Source organism: Vombatus ursinus, unplaced genomic scaffold, assembly GCF_900497805.2.
Source record: "Vombatus ursinus unplaced genomic scaffold, bare-nosed wombat genome assembly UNPS02014832.1, whole genome shotgun sequence".
In the NCBI taxonomy this organism is placed as follows: Eukaryota; Metazoa; Chordata; class Mammalia; order Diprotodontia; family Vombatidae; genus Vombatus; species Vombatus ursinus.
In genome coordinates, this window is record NW_020954610.1 from 47,700,167 (window position 1) to 47,715,631 (window position 15,465).

At 41.6% G+C, this 15,465-nt stretch overlaps 1 protein-coding gene across 2 annotated transcripts in view; it reads left to right on the forward strand.

Annotated features, from left to right (window-relative positions):
• Positions 1–652: 652 nt before the first annotated feature.
• SHISA9 (shisa family member 9) overlaps positions 653–15,465 on the forward strand; it is a 430,944-nt gene continuing 416,131 nt past the window's right edge. The window contains exons 1-2 of one of the 2 annotated variants that reach the window (XM_027839708.1): positions 653–1,251; positions 8,635–8,762. In XM_027839708.1, the coding sequence (XP_027695509.1) occupies positions 668–1,251; positions 8,635–8,762 (712 nt within the window). In that variant the 5' untranslated portion in view covers positions 653–667. The remainder of the gene's footprint in view (positions 1,252–8,634; positions 8,763–15,465) is intronic. The other variant, XM_027839709.1, reaches the window with a different exon arrangement.

Below are 15,465 nucleotides of genomic sequence, written 5' to 3' on the forward strand. Positions count from 1 at the left end.
GTTTCCCCGCTTGCCACCCTTTCCTATTCTCCCTAGTCCTACCCTGCTCCAGCTCCATCCTTCCCCTCCTACCACTCTCGCCTCCTCAGCCTGAGTGCCCTCCTCCCTCCCTCTTTCCTCCCCGTCACTCCTCCTCTCTTCACACACACTCCTCCTTCCTCTTTCTCTCCCTTCCTTCATTCCACAAGTGTCGCTTCCCTTTCACTCGCGCACTTGGGGAGCTGGAGAGGTGAGAAGGACCCGGCGAACGAGTGCAAGGAGACTAAAGAATAGAGGGAGGGGGACCGCAGGGACATCGGACAGAAGGGGCCCTAGGACAGACTGACATTCTTAACCATCCTCCTCAGCCCCAAACACCTGCTACTGAACTGACCGTCTTCCCCTCTCCCGCTTTCCCCCTCCCCACACCTCCACCTCCCCCCTCAGACCCTACGCGCAACGCCGCGCCCAGCCCCTTGTGGCCGCGCGCTGGAACCAAGCTCCGCCGGCTGAGAGCGCAGTGGCCGCGGACAGAGCGCCCCGCGCCGCCCCCTGCATGTGCGGCTCCTGGCGGCTCGCAGACCCCGGCAGCCTCGGCAGCTTCAGTAGCTCCAGCGGCGGCGGCTCCGGTGGTGGCGGCAGCGGCTCCGGCGGCTGCAGAGCGGCGGAGCCCAGGCTGGGAGACACAATGCGCCGTGTCCTTCGCTTGCTCCTCGGCTGTTGCCTGACCGAGCTGTGCGCCCGCGTGTGCCGGGCGCAGGAGCGAGCAGGGCAGGGGCAGCTCCACCAGCAGCAGCAACAACAGCAGCATCAACACCTGGACAACGTGGTGGTTCTGTCCGGGGGTAACCGCTCGGGAGCCGGGGAGTCTGGGGAAGCCGCCGGAGCTTCCGAAGCGGCCCCAACCAAAGCCCCTACGCCAGACTCCTGCAGAGGCTACTTCGATGTCATGGGACAGTGGGACCCTCCGTTTAACTGCAGCTCTGGGGACTTCATCTTCTGCTGCGGCACTTGTGGCTTTCGGTTTTGCTGCACGTTCAAGAAGAGGCGCCTGAACCAGAGCACCTGCACCAACTACGACACGCCACTCTGGCTCAACACTGGCAAGCCCCCGGCTCGCAAGGACGACCCCCTGCATGACCCAACCAAGGACAAGACTAACCTTATTGTCTACATCATTTGCGGGGTGGTGGCTGTCATGGTGCTGGTGGGCATTTTCACCAAGCTGGGGCTGGAGAAGGCTCACCGACCCCAGCGGGAGCACATGTCCAGGTGGGTTCCCCCTTCTTTCCCTTTCCACCTCCGTTTTTCCCCTCCCCCTGGCAACGCCTCTCCAGCCTCCCTCCTCACTGTCTTCTAGGAGCCGAGCTGGGGAAGCCAACTTTGGGCTGGGGAGTGCAGGGAACTGATACTTTTCTCAGCGCAGGTGGGGGAGGTTCTCTATTCCCCATCTTGCCACACTCCTTCCCCCGCAGAGGTGTGTGTGTGGGAGGGGGTCGAAGGAAGGTGTGCATTTGTGTGGCAGAGACACTGAGCCGTCCCGTCTCCGTTCGAGTTCTGGGATTCAGGACCATGTTCTCCAATTGCTGTGGGTTTCTTATGTAGCCTTAGATAAACAGTGCTAGGCTAGGCGCAAAGCAAGGAGGGTTGCAAGGCGAAGGGGAAGAGGGCGTGTATGTGTGTGTGTGTGTGTGTGTGTGTGTGCGTGTGCGTGTGTGTGTGTGAGCGTGTGTGTATTGCTTGAACCTCATCTGACTTGGGAAAATAAGGCAAAGGAGGCGTTGGGTGTGGGGAAGAGAACAAAAGCCTTTGGGAAACCGATCGGTTTTCCAAAGCAACTGCGGATTCTCCCAGAGAGGACTACAGTTCACCCGAGACAAGAACCTATTGTTCCCCCTCCTCCCCTCAACCCCCGCCCCCTTTCTTTTTCTTCTCTCTCGATTTTGAAGCTAGGAAGCTCTGGTCACAGTACGGAGTAAGCAGCGAGAGTAGTGCTCAGTGCCGCTGGAGCTGAGCTGGGCACCCTGCGCCAGAGCAATCAAGAAGTGCCGCTGCCAAGCCCCCTCCCCGAGAGCTCGAGCCCCACAGAACCCTTTCCTTCAAGACATTAGCCAGTTGTCAAGTCTGTCTCATTCATTTTGCAAATCCCAGGCAAGGGGAAGTTGGAGCAGATGGAAGAAGACATTGGAGGATTAATGGAGCTATTTTTCTTTTATATATACGTCTATATCTATATATAATAAACAAGAGAGTTTAAATTGATCCCTACGTCTCGGTAACTTTTGAGAGCTGACACAGTGACAAGGACGCCTTCTACTGGGGGATCAGCAGTGGGTGGCGTGGGCTTCCGGAGGGGCTCTATCCCGGGTGCCGTAGAGGCTGGATTGCGGCTGGGAAACAGCTGGCTGGATGACCGGCGCCTGAGAGCTTTTCCCCGCTCCTGGAACTGAAACCGAGAGATGAAGTCCTCGCATGCTTCCCTCCCCGCCCCCCACCCCAATTCGGGGTCGCGCGCGCGTATGTGTGTGTGTGTATCTGTGTGTGACTGTGCTGTTTTGCCTCTTCTGAACAAAGAGACCCACCAAAAATAGGCGAAGGAATGCATCACCAGTTCACTAGCAATTATTTTCTATTTATACACAAGGGGATCAGATTAATTTTTCCTGGCAGGGAGGGGTTTTGGAGGAAGAAGTGTGTGTGTGTGTGTGTGTGTGTGTGTGTGTGTATGTGTGTGAGTGAATGTTTGTGTGAGTTTGTATGTTGGGGGGGTGGATTCTACTGGATGTCTGCAGGCTACCTTGAGTGCATGGAGGGACTCTGGAGGAAAAAGATTGGTTAGTAGTATATAAAAATAATTCTCCAGAGGTTTCAAGAAGCCCTGACCTACTAAACAAATAAAAAAAACTAAGCCCCACAGACACACTCAAGCCACAGAGCAACCCTCTAGTCCATAGAGTATCACAGTATTTCCCCTTAACCTTGATCAATTACTTTCCTCTCTGGCACTTGCTTAGTAACATTAATTTCCTGCATCTTTGTGTTAAGACAACTTGTACAGAGAGTCTGATATAGATTGGCTTTGGATGTTTCTTTAAAAGTAAATGATTCATAGAATCATAGAATGTCATAGCTGGAAAGGTCCTTTTGGAGACCCTTTTTACCCCCCCCCCCCATTTTACAGATGAAGAAACAAGCCGAGAAATAAAGTGTCATGGCCAAGGTCACACTATGAGTGAATGGTAATACTAGACTAGGACCCAGTCTTTTGAATCCCATGCCACTGTACCATTATAAAGGGATAGATAAATCATATAGTTCTGCTACTTGCTTGAAATCTCAAGCTTTTTTCTGAGGAAACCAACCTCCATGGCTCTTAAGCAAGCTTTGTTCATATTTGTGGGTATTGAAGGCCAAATATTTCCAAATATCTCCTAAAATAATATAATTATTCTAAGGTGGAATGTGCATTTTGGGGAAATCTTTAACTTGGCTGTTCTAAAAGTAAAGGAATTTTCTTTTACTATACTAATATAATTTTCCAATCCTATCAGAGTTACAATGGCAAACTCACTATGACTATATTTCCCTCCTTTCCGTAGTTAAAAAAAAAATTTGGCCAACCTTTTTTTTCTCCTTCCCCAAGGATCTTAATTCCACAGGGCATGGGGGGGGTGTGGGACTTCAATGTGCAAATGTCCTTCAAATACTGAAGAAAATACTTTATAGTCCTTATTAGGCTATAGCTGAAAACCCTAAGTACTTGGGGGTAGTTCAAGAAAAGTTGGATGTCTTGGAACACTTTTACAAGGCATAGAATGTTTAATCAGAAAAGGTGAGCAGTAGCCAAGACAGTTCTTCCATTCATTTGAACTATTTTGCATTGACTTTCTGTGTATGACCTTTATGCTTACTTTCATAATGCTAAAGCAGTGCTGAACAGGATAGCTCCAAATTTAATGTGTGCTGTTCACTAATCTCTTGTGCTGCTCACAACTTCAGTTCCTGACAATGGCAATTTACTAATTGGTGTCCATCTGAAGGTACTTAGGGAATTGCTGGGCCTGGCCAGAAACACCAAACTTAGTTGCAGGAACCCTTGTATAAGGCTGCCTCTGTGTAAAATTAATTCGACGGTCCCAGCCCTGTTAATTAGTTTTGTCTGGGACAGAGGGACACAGAGATTGAATTAGCTCTCATCTCATCTGAAAGCATCTCCTCTTCAGAGAGAGGTTGAAAACCTGACTGAAAAAGGAGAACAGTGTTGATTTAGCTTTTAAACTTTGCCTGTGGTAAATAACATGCTTCAATCTTTGTCTGAAGGGCCTTGAGCACCCACATTTTCCCAGGGAAAGTGATGCAGATGCTGTTTGCACATAACAAAGCCAGTGACAATGAAAATTATGGTGATATGCAGTGCATTTCCCCCCTGTGCTGTATAAAAGGAATAAAAGAACAACTGCACCAAAGGCTTTGAGGACCCTAACATTTGCTGAATAGCATTAATTTCCAGAGGCCCAGAGAAATTAACTGATTCCTTCTAAGTAACACAGCGAGTTAGAGTCAGAGTAAGAACTAGAATTGGTGGTATTATGACTCAACTAATTTAATGGAAAGCAGTGGAAAGTGGATGGTGGAAAGTGAATAGGGGGAAGAGCACTGACTAATGAAGGAATCTGTAAATTTGAGCTCTAATCTAGAATAGATTAAGAGGAGGTGGGACCCTCAGTCAACACTGCCACAAAGATCCCTTCAATGATAGCCATTATTTACTATGTAATTTGTAATGAATAAAATTATAGGACCCCACACACCTGGAGAGCCCTGAGGCAACTGGCCCTTTTGCCATTATATAAATCTACCTTTGTCTCTGCCTTGCTTTATTTTTCTTAGTCTTAGCCTTCTCATCTGTAAAACCAGAGGGTTGGATTAGATGATCTCTAAGGCCCCTTCAGTTCTGTCACTCTAAGTCCTACATCTGGTTTGGGTGCTGACAATAATATTGGGCTGAAGGGGACTGCCTGACCCATTTTAAGCTGTAAATTAAGCCATCAGTGAAAGTAGAAAAGCGTTCCCACAGATACTCATGTCTAATCTAAAGTCTTTTCAATCTTAGAGAAAGAAAATGTAGAATTCCCAGCCCACCCATGCCCTGAATAAATGCTTCTTTTGCTCTGTACTAGTCTCTGCATATGAAGGTGGGTTCAAAGATCCACAGGATGATCAAAGCCACTAATGTTTTCTGTACTTGCCCCAAGCAGGACTGGACTTTATTCTAGAGGCATCCATTATAAGTGACCTTTGGGGGAGTAACATGTGTTGAAGGCTCTTTAGACTTGTAGCCAGTAGGGAGCATGTGTCATTGTTTTGCAAACCTTCAAACAGAATCAGAAATCCAAGTGGCAAACTAAATAGCACTGTGTCCTGAGTATTTTTTTAAACACTCTTCAGAGGAGCTGGGGTCTCTAGACTTATGGAGAAATGGCAACAAATCATTAATGTGATTTTTTTTTTACTTGACCTCTCTTTTTCACTTACTTTTCCCACAACCTTCCCCCTCCTTTTCCTTCTTTCACAAAGACATATAATTTAATCGCATGATCTCTTCTCTCTTCCCAAGCCCAGGAATCCCATACATGCTATGATGGGCATTGGAAAATGTCAAGGTTGTTTTTCTTGCAGAATACCTCTGAGCTTTAGGTTTAAGCACTGATATTTCATATTTGGAGAAAAAAATCCGGTTCTTCTTATGAGCAAGAAAATGCCCATAAATCTTTCCTGTGTCAAAAAGTTAATGCATCTTCATATCATAGCAACTAATATTGGGAAGTACAGGACCATAGAGGGGAGAAAAGTCTTAATTAAAGAAGTCTGTTACTTACCCATAGTAATGAACTGAAAAAAAAATGGAAATCTTACTCTATGCATCTTTGACAAAGGAAAAAGGGAGTTCTGGCTACACATACCTTTATAAAATCTCTACATGAATAAGCAGATATTCAGCATAGAGCTCTTAGTTCATAGCATTTGTTACTAAAGCATCACATTAAGTATTTGGGTTCTTTCTGATTTCAATGGGAGCATTGTCTCTAAGAGCACATATGCATCTCATGTTACCTAGATTAAGGCAGGTTCCTCTAGGAAAAGTTTCTTTTACTTTTATGTTGCTTTTTATAGGTATTTTAGAGCTGAGGCTAGGTGATTTCTAGAATCCAATTTTTATAAGTGCCTGCTTACCATCCCTATTACATATTTATTTACCTCTTCAAAGTCCTGAAAATCTAGAGAGGAAATAGTTTTGGAGATTGTCTTTTCACTTGTTTCCACCTTTGAAACTCATGGCAAAAGTATCTGTGGTACAATGTCTACTGAAAATTTCATAACTAACTAGAATTTGTAATACTTTATTTCAGCTGAATATGGCCTCATGTCTTATGAACCTCTGTACTTAGGGGGAAGTGGTGTTCAGAGCTATAAAATATTTTGCCAGATGACTGGGCTCTGTAGTTTTATGGATAGGTTGATTTTGTCTATCTTGCTTACTTTCTCTGTCTCATTTTTATCATTTGTATATCAAAAAAGATTCTTAAAGGTGGGGGCAACCTTGTTAGCTCAGCTGGTTAGATAGAGGCCAAGGTGATACGTTTCATCCCTGTTTAGACTAGTTTACCTTTTTTTTTTTTGCTTTTGGTGAGGCAATTGAGGTTAAGTGACTTGCCCAGGGTCACACAGCTTGACACTTGACATTGTCAAGTGTCTGAGGCTGGATTTGAACTCAGGTCCTCCTGATTCCAAGGCCAGAGCTCTACCCACTGCACCACCTAGCTGCCCCTAGTTTAGCTCTTTTCCAAGGTCATAGTTTGCTCATACCTCTTAGCAGTGGCCTTGAAAGCATATATGGTTGGTCACAATGGGGCACGAGAGACAGCAAGCAGAAGAACATGGATAGAACAACACAAATCCATCACCAGTAAGAGAAGTATATATTATAATGTACTGTGAATGGTTGTCATGTGTGAAACTTCAATGGCTAATGTTTTTTAAGCACAGTACAAGCAAACTCCCAAGTATCTTGAGGAAAAAAAGTTTTCTCCAATGCAAATTCAACCTTCAAAGAACAATTTGCAAATATATATTTTTTCTAGGTATCTATGGAAGGCTTGTGGGATGGTTGATGTCCTAAATGGCAATTGTAAACGTGCAGAGTAGGAGATGTTTGATATTAATAATAAGCTTGATTTGAATTCTCTCCTGCTAACTACCTCTATACTTAGGTTCTATGATTATATAGGAGAACATAGATTACTCATATTCCCACCATTCTAATGGAATATCTCTTCATTAGCTTCATGTCATACTTTTTTCCAGTTCTGCATATCTTCTTCCCATTCCACTTTGTAAATTTCCTGGGACCGTTTTGCCTATTGCCTTTTTTTGACACTGATTGATACAACCTGACCAGGCTGATCCCCTGGGTCCATGGAACAACATTGAAAGGGAATTTGAGAAAGCAAAGCCCTCTTTAGTGCTTCATGTTTTGTTTGTCTGAATTTTGTCATTACTCATTCAATACTGACTAGTAAACATCTATCTATACCTGACTTCTTTACCTTTACCCACTCATTTGACAGCTTCTACCAATTATGTTGGACATACCAGATATATGCAACACTACAAGCTTAGTCTGCTTTCAGACAATCTGGTTTTTTGACATTGTTTCCAAGAATGCATAGCATCTAAAGAATGCTCTTTTGTGACCTAACATCAAGAACTGCCCATGGCATTCCTAGGAGACTGTTGAAATAACAATAGAAACCCTAGATAGTAATGTATAGTGTACCTATGTTGTCTAGGGCAAGAAACTACTCCTAATGTGAACCTTTACACAGCACCAGGCTGGCACAGATGGGTTTTGGAATATATTCCTTCTATAGGGTGCGTATGTAAACATACATACACGCGATGCAACATTGAATGTCACTTTGTGCTATCTCACAATATAGCACATGGTAACTAGTGAGGAAATTCCAGCCTTAGTGGTAGAGGGAGAACTGAAGTACATTCCCTTGATTATCATTTGTGAATTAACAACCCATTTTCCATCTCTGTAAAGCTGGTATTTGGCATGAAAAGTAGTTTGAGACCCTGAACAGCAGAGTATATTGCAAATATACCTAAGACTATGACAGTGTTGCTTTTTGTTGGATGGAACTATGGGGGTTTGAGTAATGATGATGTTGAGGATAATGATAATGATAACAACATCTCACATTTATAGAGTACTTTAGAAGTCAGAATGGCATAGTGGATGGTAGGCAGGCCTTTGAAGTGAGGTTGTCCTATCTCAGACACATACTAGTTATGTGACCATGAGCAAGTCACTTAACCACTCAGTGCTCTCAGCAACCCTATGATGACCATAAGTTATGGATAAGTCACAATCTGCATTACTGAAGAGAGTTTTCACAGAAGAGGTTCATAAACTGATAACTATATACATATATGTAGATATACACATATATGTCTGGCATATGTGTGTTATATATTATATAAAATGTTTTAGAAGAGAAGGATGTGTAATATCTACTATACCTAATAGAAGGTGATTTTTTTTGGGGGTGGTTCATTGATTATATCTATGTTCTTCATTTTTCTTAGGGCTCTTGCTGATGTTATGAGACCACAGGGCCACTGTACAACAGACCACATGGAAAGAGACCTTAACATTGTCGTTCATGTCCAGCATTATGAAAACATGGATACGAGAGCCCCTGTAAATAATTTACGTAAGTACAGCTGGTACAATCTACTTTAGGTCATGCAATGTAATATGTAGCAACTGCTTTCAAAGATCACAAATTACATATTTGAATCGGAAAAGGTTTTCCTCTGTTGAATTAGGCAACCAGTGCTGTTCATAGTTAAAGAAGAGTGCTATGGACAAAGTTGAGTTTGGAGTGATTGCGTTTTGTTAGAGGTCCCTTGTTTCATGACTTTATTTCCCTGAGTGGATCAGGTTATTTCTTCTTTAAAGTTTTTATGGTAGTGGTCGGTTAACAGACAGTGTCGTGATTAAGGAGGGATTTTAGATTCATTACAGAGCACTGAACTTCCTAAACAAAAGTTAAATGCTGTGATTTTTAAGTGGTGGTAGTCACAGGTAATGAATCATCCAAAGTGAATTTAATTGCTCTCTCAAGCCAAAGGAGTTACATTTGGTTTCGTGTTGCCATTATTGTTCTGCAGCTGAGCAGTACTACTTGTAATCTTGGAAAGTTCCAAAGACGCTTTCTATTCTCTATCTACCTAACAAATACTATTGACTAGAGACATTGACTAATGGGAGCTGAGGAAAAACAAGATTGTTTAGCTTTTGACAATATTGTACTATTGCAGTTATTTATAGCTATTCTGTTTTCAAGTAACCCCCACATTAAAATAATGCTCAAGGGTTCGTTTAAAATACTAAAAACCAGATAACAGAAGAGATACACCTAACTGTGTCTCTGGGTTCAGAAATACTGAAACCAAGTAAAAGTTTCACATATTCCATAATCTCTGTTCCTTTAACTGAAACTTAGCTTCATAATTATGTGGAATTTCATTAGTTGCATCACAGTTTTAATGATTTCTAGGTTTGAGCTAGTTGGGTATAAATATCCGCTATACCCACTATAAAAAATAAAAAAAATTCTTTTATCTATAATGTTTAATAGGCAGAGGAAAAAGTTGGTGGGGATAAGTGAATAAGTAATGTAAACTCATTAATTATACATTGTAAAGATTTTTCATTGCCACATAGGCTGTCCTAACTTTGGAAACCCTTGCCATATATTATGGAAATAAACATTAGTGCAGTTTTGGAAATGGGTTAACAAGTAGAATGAATGAATAGTTTAGATTTCATTACAATCAATCATGTAGACCTAATTTATAGGCTGGACTGTACATAGATGTGAGTAAGCAGTAGATATTTTTCAGGGTAAAGCATCTTGGTTGAAAGTTTTATGACTGATTCTCACCTCCCTGAAAAGGACGGTAAATTTGAACTACCCTGGTCACACAATTGTGTTGGATTCTGGCTTTAATAGAAATGAAAACATTCTTTTTCAGATCTTTTTTCATCAGGAAATAAGTTGAACCAAGATTTATAGGAGTGTTATATATCATAAGTGATTAATTGTGCTACATTTGTAAAAGAGATAAAATGGTATTGAGTTTACAGCTATAAAAAGTGACTATTAACAGGTTTCTCATTTTAAGTTACAACCTTCAGGATTATTTCAAATAGGGGCTTAAATGGACATGCAAACTTATTGAAGTCACTTGAGTTTCATTGTTCTATGGGGCAAAAGGGGAGAGAATATTAATATTTCTTATTTGAATAAGGTATTTTCTTTTAAAGTTTTACTAATGGCAAATTTGGTGATGTAGAAGAGGGAAAAAAGATTCTTTGAGAAGTCTGCCAGAGGCTATGGCTATGGCTATGGCTACCTGATAGCCTTTTAGAGCAAGGATTCCACTTTAGTCTAGGCATGGACTGTTCCAGAGAACAATTGAACATTTATGTGGTGACCTTTGGATTGGACTTTTCTAGAGTAGGTGAAGAAACGATTGGAATTCGCTACCTCTAGAAGCTCTGCTTAGTGGGTTGGATTATGGAAATTTTCCGGGTCTGTTTTGGAGAGATTGTCCTACTTTGGTACAAGGACATTGAAAAAGGCTCAGTTGTGCCCCTGTAATATGTATATTCTTCTTCAGAGAGCCAATAGATCTGATCCCATTTTTACAAAATCTTATTTTTATTGCCATGTGTTTTTAGAACACATTTATTTCTGAATATATCCCTTCTTATCCCTTACCCAACAAGCTATCTCATAACAAAAAATTTTAAAAAAGGAAGAGAAAAAAGTAGTTCAACAAACCAACTCATGTATCAACCGTGTTTGAAGGTATATGCAGTACATACACCCATAATCTCCCACCTTTGCAAAGAAGGATGGAAATAGATTTTTATCAATTATTCCCTGGGGCCAAACTTTGATCCCACTGTATTAAAAGCCACCATTTTTGCTATGAACCCCCCACCTGTTAGGCAGAAGACTTTTTAACAGGCATTTGTATAGCACTAAGGTCATTTTTTGGGGAAATTATTTCCAAATTTCATGTTCCTACATCTGACTAGAGGCTGTATGGTTATCATTTGTATACCATGTTTGGCCTTTATCAGTCATCTATTCCATATTTCTATTTGTTTTTGTTGTTCAGTTATTTTCAGTTGTGTCCCACTCTTTGTGACCTCTTTTGGGATTTTTTTGGCAAATATTAGAGAGGTTTGACATTTCCTTCTCCAGCTCATTTTACAGATGAGGAAACTGAGACAAACAGGGTTAAGTGACTTGCCCAGGGGCACACAGCTAGTGAGTGTCTGAGGCCAGATTTGAACTAAAAAAGGCAAGTCTTAGAGTACAAAAATTCTCTAGCTATTCATTTTTCCTTTTCTCCCTTTCAATCACTGATATTAGATCACTTCCTAGACTTTTCCTTATGCTTCTGAAAAATATTATAGAGTATGGATCAGTGCAGAATCCTGAGTATATGTATGAACTGCAGGGAGAGGGTGTCTTGGTGAGGAAAGGAATAATAACAATAACAAATAGCAATTGCTAAGATTTATATAGCACTTTAAGTATTGCAAAGACCTTTACATGTGTTATCTTGTTTGATCCTTACAACAACCCTCTGAGGGAGGTATTAGCATCTCTTTTAAAGATGAGGAAACTGATTATTAGAAAGGTTAAGTGACTTACCTACAGTCATGTAGCTAGTGAGGGTCTGCGGCAGTAATAATTGATCTCAGGTCTTCCTGATTCCAAGTTCTGTGCTCTATCCACTGCACGCCCTAGCTGCTAATAACAAGCAAGAAGGAGATATTGTCATTTGGGGGTAGGTGTCTGTGAAGCCTTTCAATGTAATCTGTTATACTATGTTGTTCCTGATAGGTGAGACTTGAGATTTCCAGCTCAAGGTGGATTACTTTTCAGCTGATGCTTAATCATATTCCTTTAAGACGTTCATTGATATTGTCCAAAAATATTTAATCTGATCATTCAAAGACCCATGATCTCTTTGATTAATAGGATATAGACACAAATAAGATGCTTGTTTTTTTTTCCCCACAAAATCTCCCTCTCTTCTGCCCACCTTCCAAAATACTGTGTAATAATAGTAAGCATTTAGAGAGATGTATTGTCTTCAGATATTTTATATATGCTCTACCCTTGAAAATAAATCTTTGGGATCAGGGCAGGTAAGGCCTCTTGCAGACACTTTCATGCTAGAATAAGAGATCACTGAATGAACAACTAAGAATTAGATCTGTGTCAAGATGATTATAATAATATTGTTGTTGTTCAGTTGTTTTTCAGTCATGTCTGAGTCTTTGTGATCCCATTTGTGGTTTTCTTGTCAAAGATACTGGAGTAGTTTGCTATTTCTTTCTCTAGCTCATTTTACAGATGAGGAAAGTGAGGCAAACAGGGTTAGGTGACTGGCTTAGGGTCACATAGCTAGTAAGTGTCTAAGGCTGGATTTGAACTGAGGTCTTCCTGACTTCAAGCTTAGCACTCTATTCACTGTGCAATTTAGCTGTCCAGATAGTAATATTAGCAAGTGATTACATAGCATTTTGGGGCAGCTAGGTGGCTCAGTGGATAGATTGTTGAGTCTAGAATCAAGAAGACCTGAGTTCAAATCCAGCCTCAGATACTTACTAGCTGTCTGACCTTGGGCAAGTTACCTAACCCTGCTTGCCTCACTTTCCTCATCTTAAAAGGAGCTAGAGAAGAAAATGGCAAGCCACTGCACTGTCTTTGCCAAGAAAACCCTAAATGGAGTCATGAAAAGTCAGATAAGCCTTAATGACATGACAATGTAAGGTTTGCAAAGTATTTTACATAGGTTATCTCATTTAATCTTCACAACTGTGTGAAGTAGGTGCTGTTATTATCCTCATTTTACAGATAGGAAACTGAGGCTCAGAGGCTTTCCAAAGATCACATAGCTAGTAAGTGTCTGAGGCAAGGTTCTAATTTAGGTCTTCCTGATTTCAGGTCCAATGTTCTATCCACTCTCTTACCTAGATGCCTCATAGCCAGAAACACTCTCAAGTAAGGGACAAATGATGGAGGAGATGTTAGTTTCAGGGGTTAGGCTAGGAAGATGAAGACAATATTTATGAAGAACTCCATCCCTAAGGCACATTCTTGGCCTCATACTAAGGCAACATGATGCAGTGGGATGAGTAAAGGATTTGGAGTTTCAGGACCTAGGTTTGAATCCTGCCTCTACCCCTTACTATGTGTGTGGCTTTGAGCGAGTTGAAGCCTCTCTGAACTTCATTTTCCTAATTTGTAAACTGAGAAATTTAGTGATATTTTTTCCATCTTTAATTCTATGATATGACTGCTAAGTCACATACTGCCAGATGTAAGCCAGACTCAAAGGAAAGCTTGTAAAGAGGCTTATCTTTCTTTTTGATTTCCAAAAGGAGGTGGTAATTAGCATCAAATGGATTTCAATTCAACTGAGGTATTGTTTACTGAGCAAAGATGGAGTACACGGCACACTAGCCTTTGGTATTCTTTGGAGGGGGTTCTCAAAACTTCCTAAGAAGAATTTAGCATCTAGGTCAGGTAATAAAGTCAGCTAGGTGGCAGAGAGTGTTGGACAGAGTAGGTAGTGTTGAGCTTGGAAGTCAAACCTGTTGCAGACATTTACTAGCTGTGTGACCCTGGGCAAGTCCTTAATGTCCTTCAGTCTAAATTTCCTCATCTGTAAAATGAGGATAATAATAGCTCCTACTTCCAGGGGTTGCTGTGAGGATAAAATGCAATGACATTTGTAAAGCACTTTGCAAACCTTAAAGTACTATATAATTGCTAGCTCTCTTTATCATTATTATTGTTATTATCAGTAGTTATTGTAGGCACCAATGGACCTGTAATTTCATTAGTAAAGGGGATTCCCTGGTGAAGAAATTCTCTTTACCATTGGAGGTTAGCACCTTCTCTGCAACTTATATAGAGCTGTCTAGCTCTATAAGATGAAGTCTCAGGGGCAGCTAGGTGGTGCAGTAGATACACTGGCCTTGGAGTTAGGAGGACCTGAGTTCAAATCCGGTCTCAAACCAGACACTTGACACTTACTAGCTATGTGACCCTGGGCAAGTCACTTAGCCCCAATTGCCTCACAGAAAAAAAAAAAAGATGAAGTCTCAGAGTTGTAGAACCAGTATATATCAGAGGTAAGGCTTTGAGGCCAACTGCCCCATGACTTATAGGCAGGTTATACCCTTGCATTTGACCTCTTTGAAGTTGAAATGGGTCCATTTGAAGCTAAACAAAGCTCTCCTGCTAATGAGCTCAGTCCAAATGGCCAAAAGAAAAAAAAGAGAATTAATGAATAGAAATTCAAAGTCAAAATGCCTCAAAAGGGACCTGTTTCTGTGCAAGAGTAAAGTTATCAGCACTAGTGTATGGTTATTGTTGTTTGTCCTAATTCTCGAAGAGGACCATGATATCAGTAAGGTGATACCATGATTTGCAAGTGAATTGGATTTAAGTGAGGAAGGGCTGTGCAAAGTCACCAGCCTCACTTTCTCTGCCGCAGCCATCTGGGTCCAATGTCCAGATATAGATCAGGACAACTAGAGATGGCCCTCGATGCAATGGGAGACCTTGGCCTTTTCTAGCTAAAGTTCTTAACAGGTCTCAGTCTGACTGAGGCAACACCCATTCAGTGATTAAGGCTAGGTAAGAGAGAATGGCCTCTTACCTAGTAAGAAAAAAAAAATCTATCTGGGAGAAGACCCTCAGGGTTTCTGGCCAAAACAAAAGCAATTGCTATTTATATTCATTCTAAACTTAATGTAAGGAGTCTATAAAGCAAGATTCTGCCTTTGGGCATAGGTTTAGTAGGGAAGTATAAAGATAATTCAGAGAGAGTGACTTCTTGGACTCAGAAGACCTGTTATTCCTTTAGCTACACTAATTATGAGGGAGTTTGGTGCCTTGGGCAGGTCACTTCTCTGAGCCTCAATTTCCTCATCTATCAAATGGAAGGTTTGGATTAGCTGATCTCTAAAATTCCTTCCAGCTTTGTCTATGAGCTTATCCTACCAATTGGGAATCAGGGAAAATATGTAAATGGTTTTAGACTTTGGCTATATGTTGAGCTCCCACAGTTGAGCAGTCAGTTGTTCCATACATAGATGGGCACACCTGTTTGAGAATGAAGAGTCTCTGTACATGGACTTTAATGCCTATACAATTTATGTTAAGGGATGAGATGTATTGGTTGAACAGGATTCGGTTGTCGGTTCAGCATAATAGCCCATGAAAACTCACAATGGTTTCCCTTGTGGTGTTTCTTTTGGAAGAGGCCAAGATGACTTCTGGTCAATCATCTCTGACATTGACATGAGTGAAG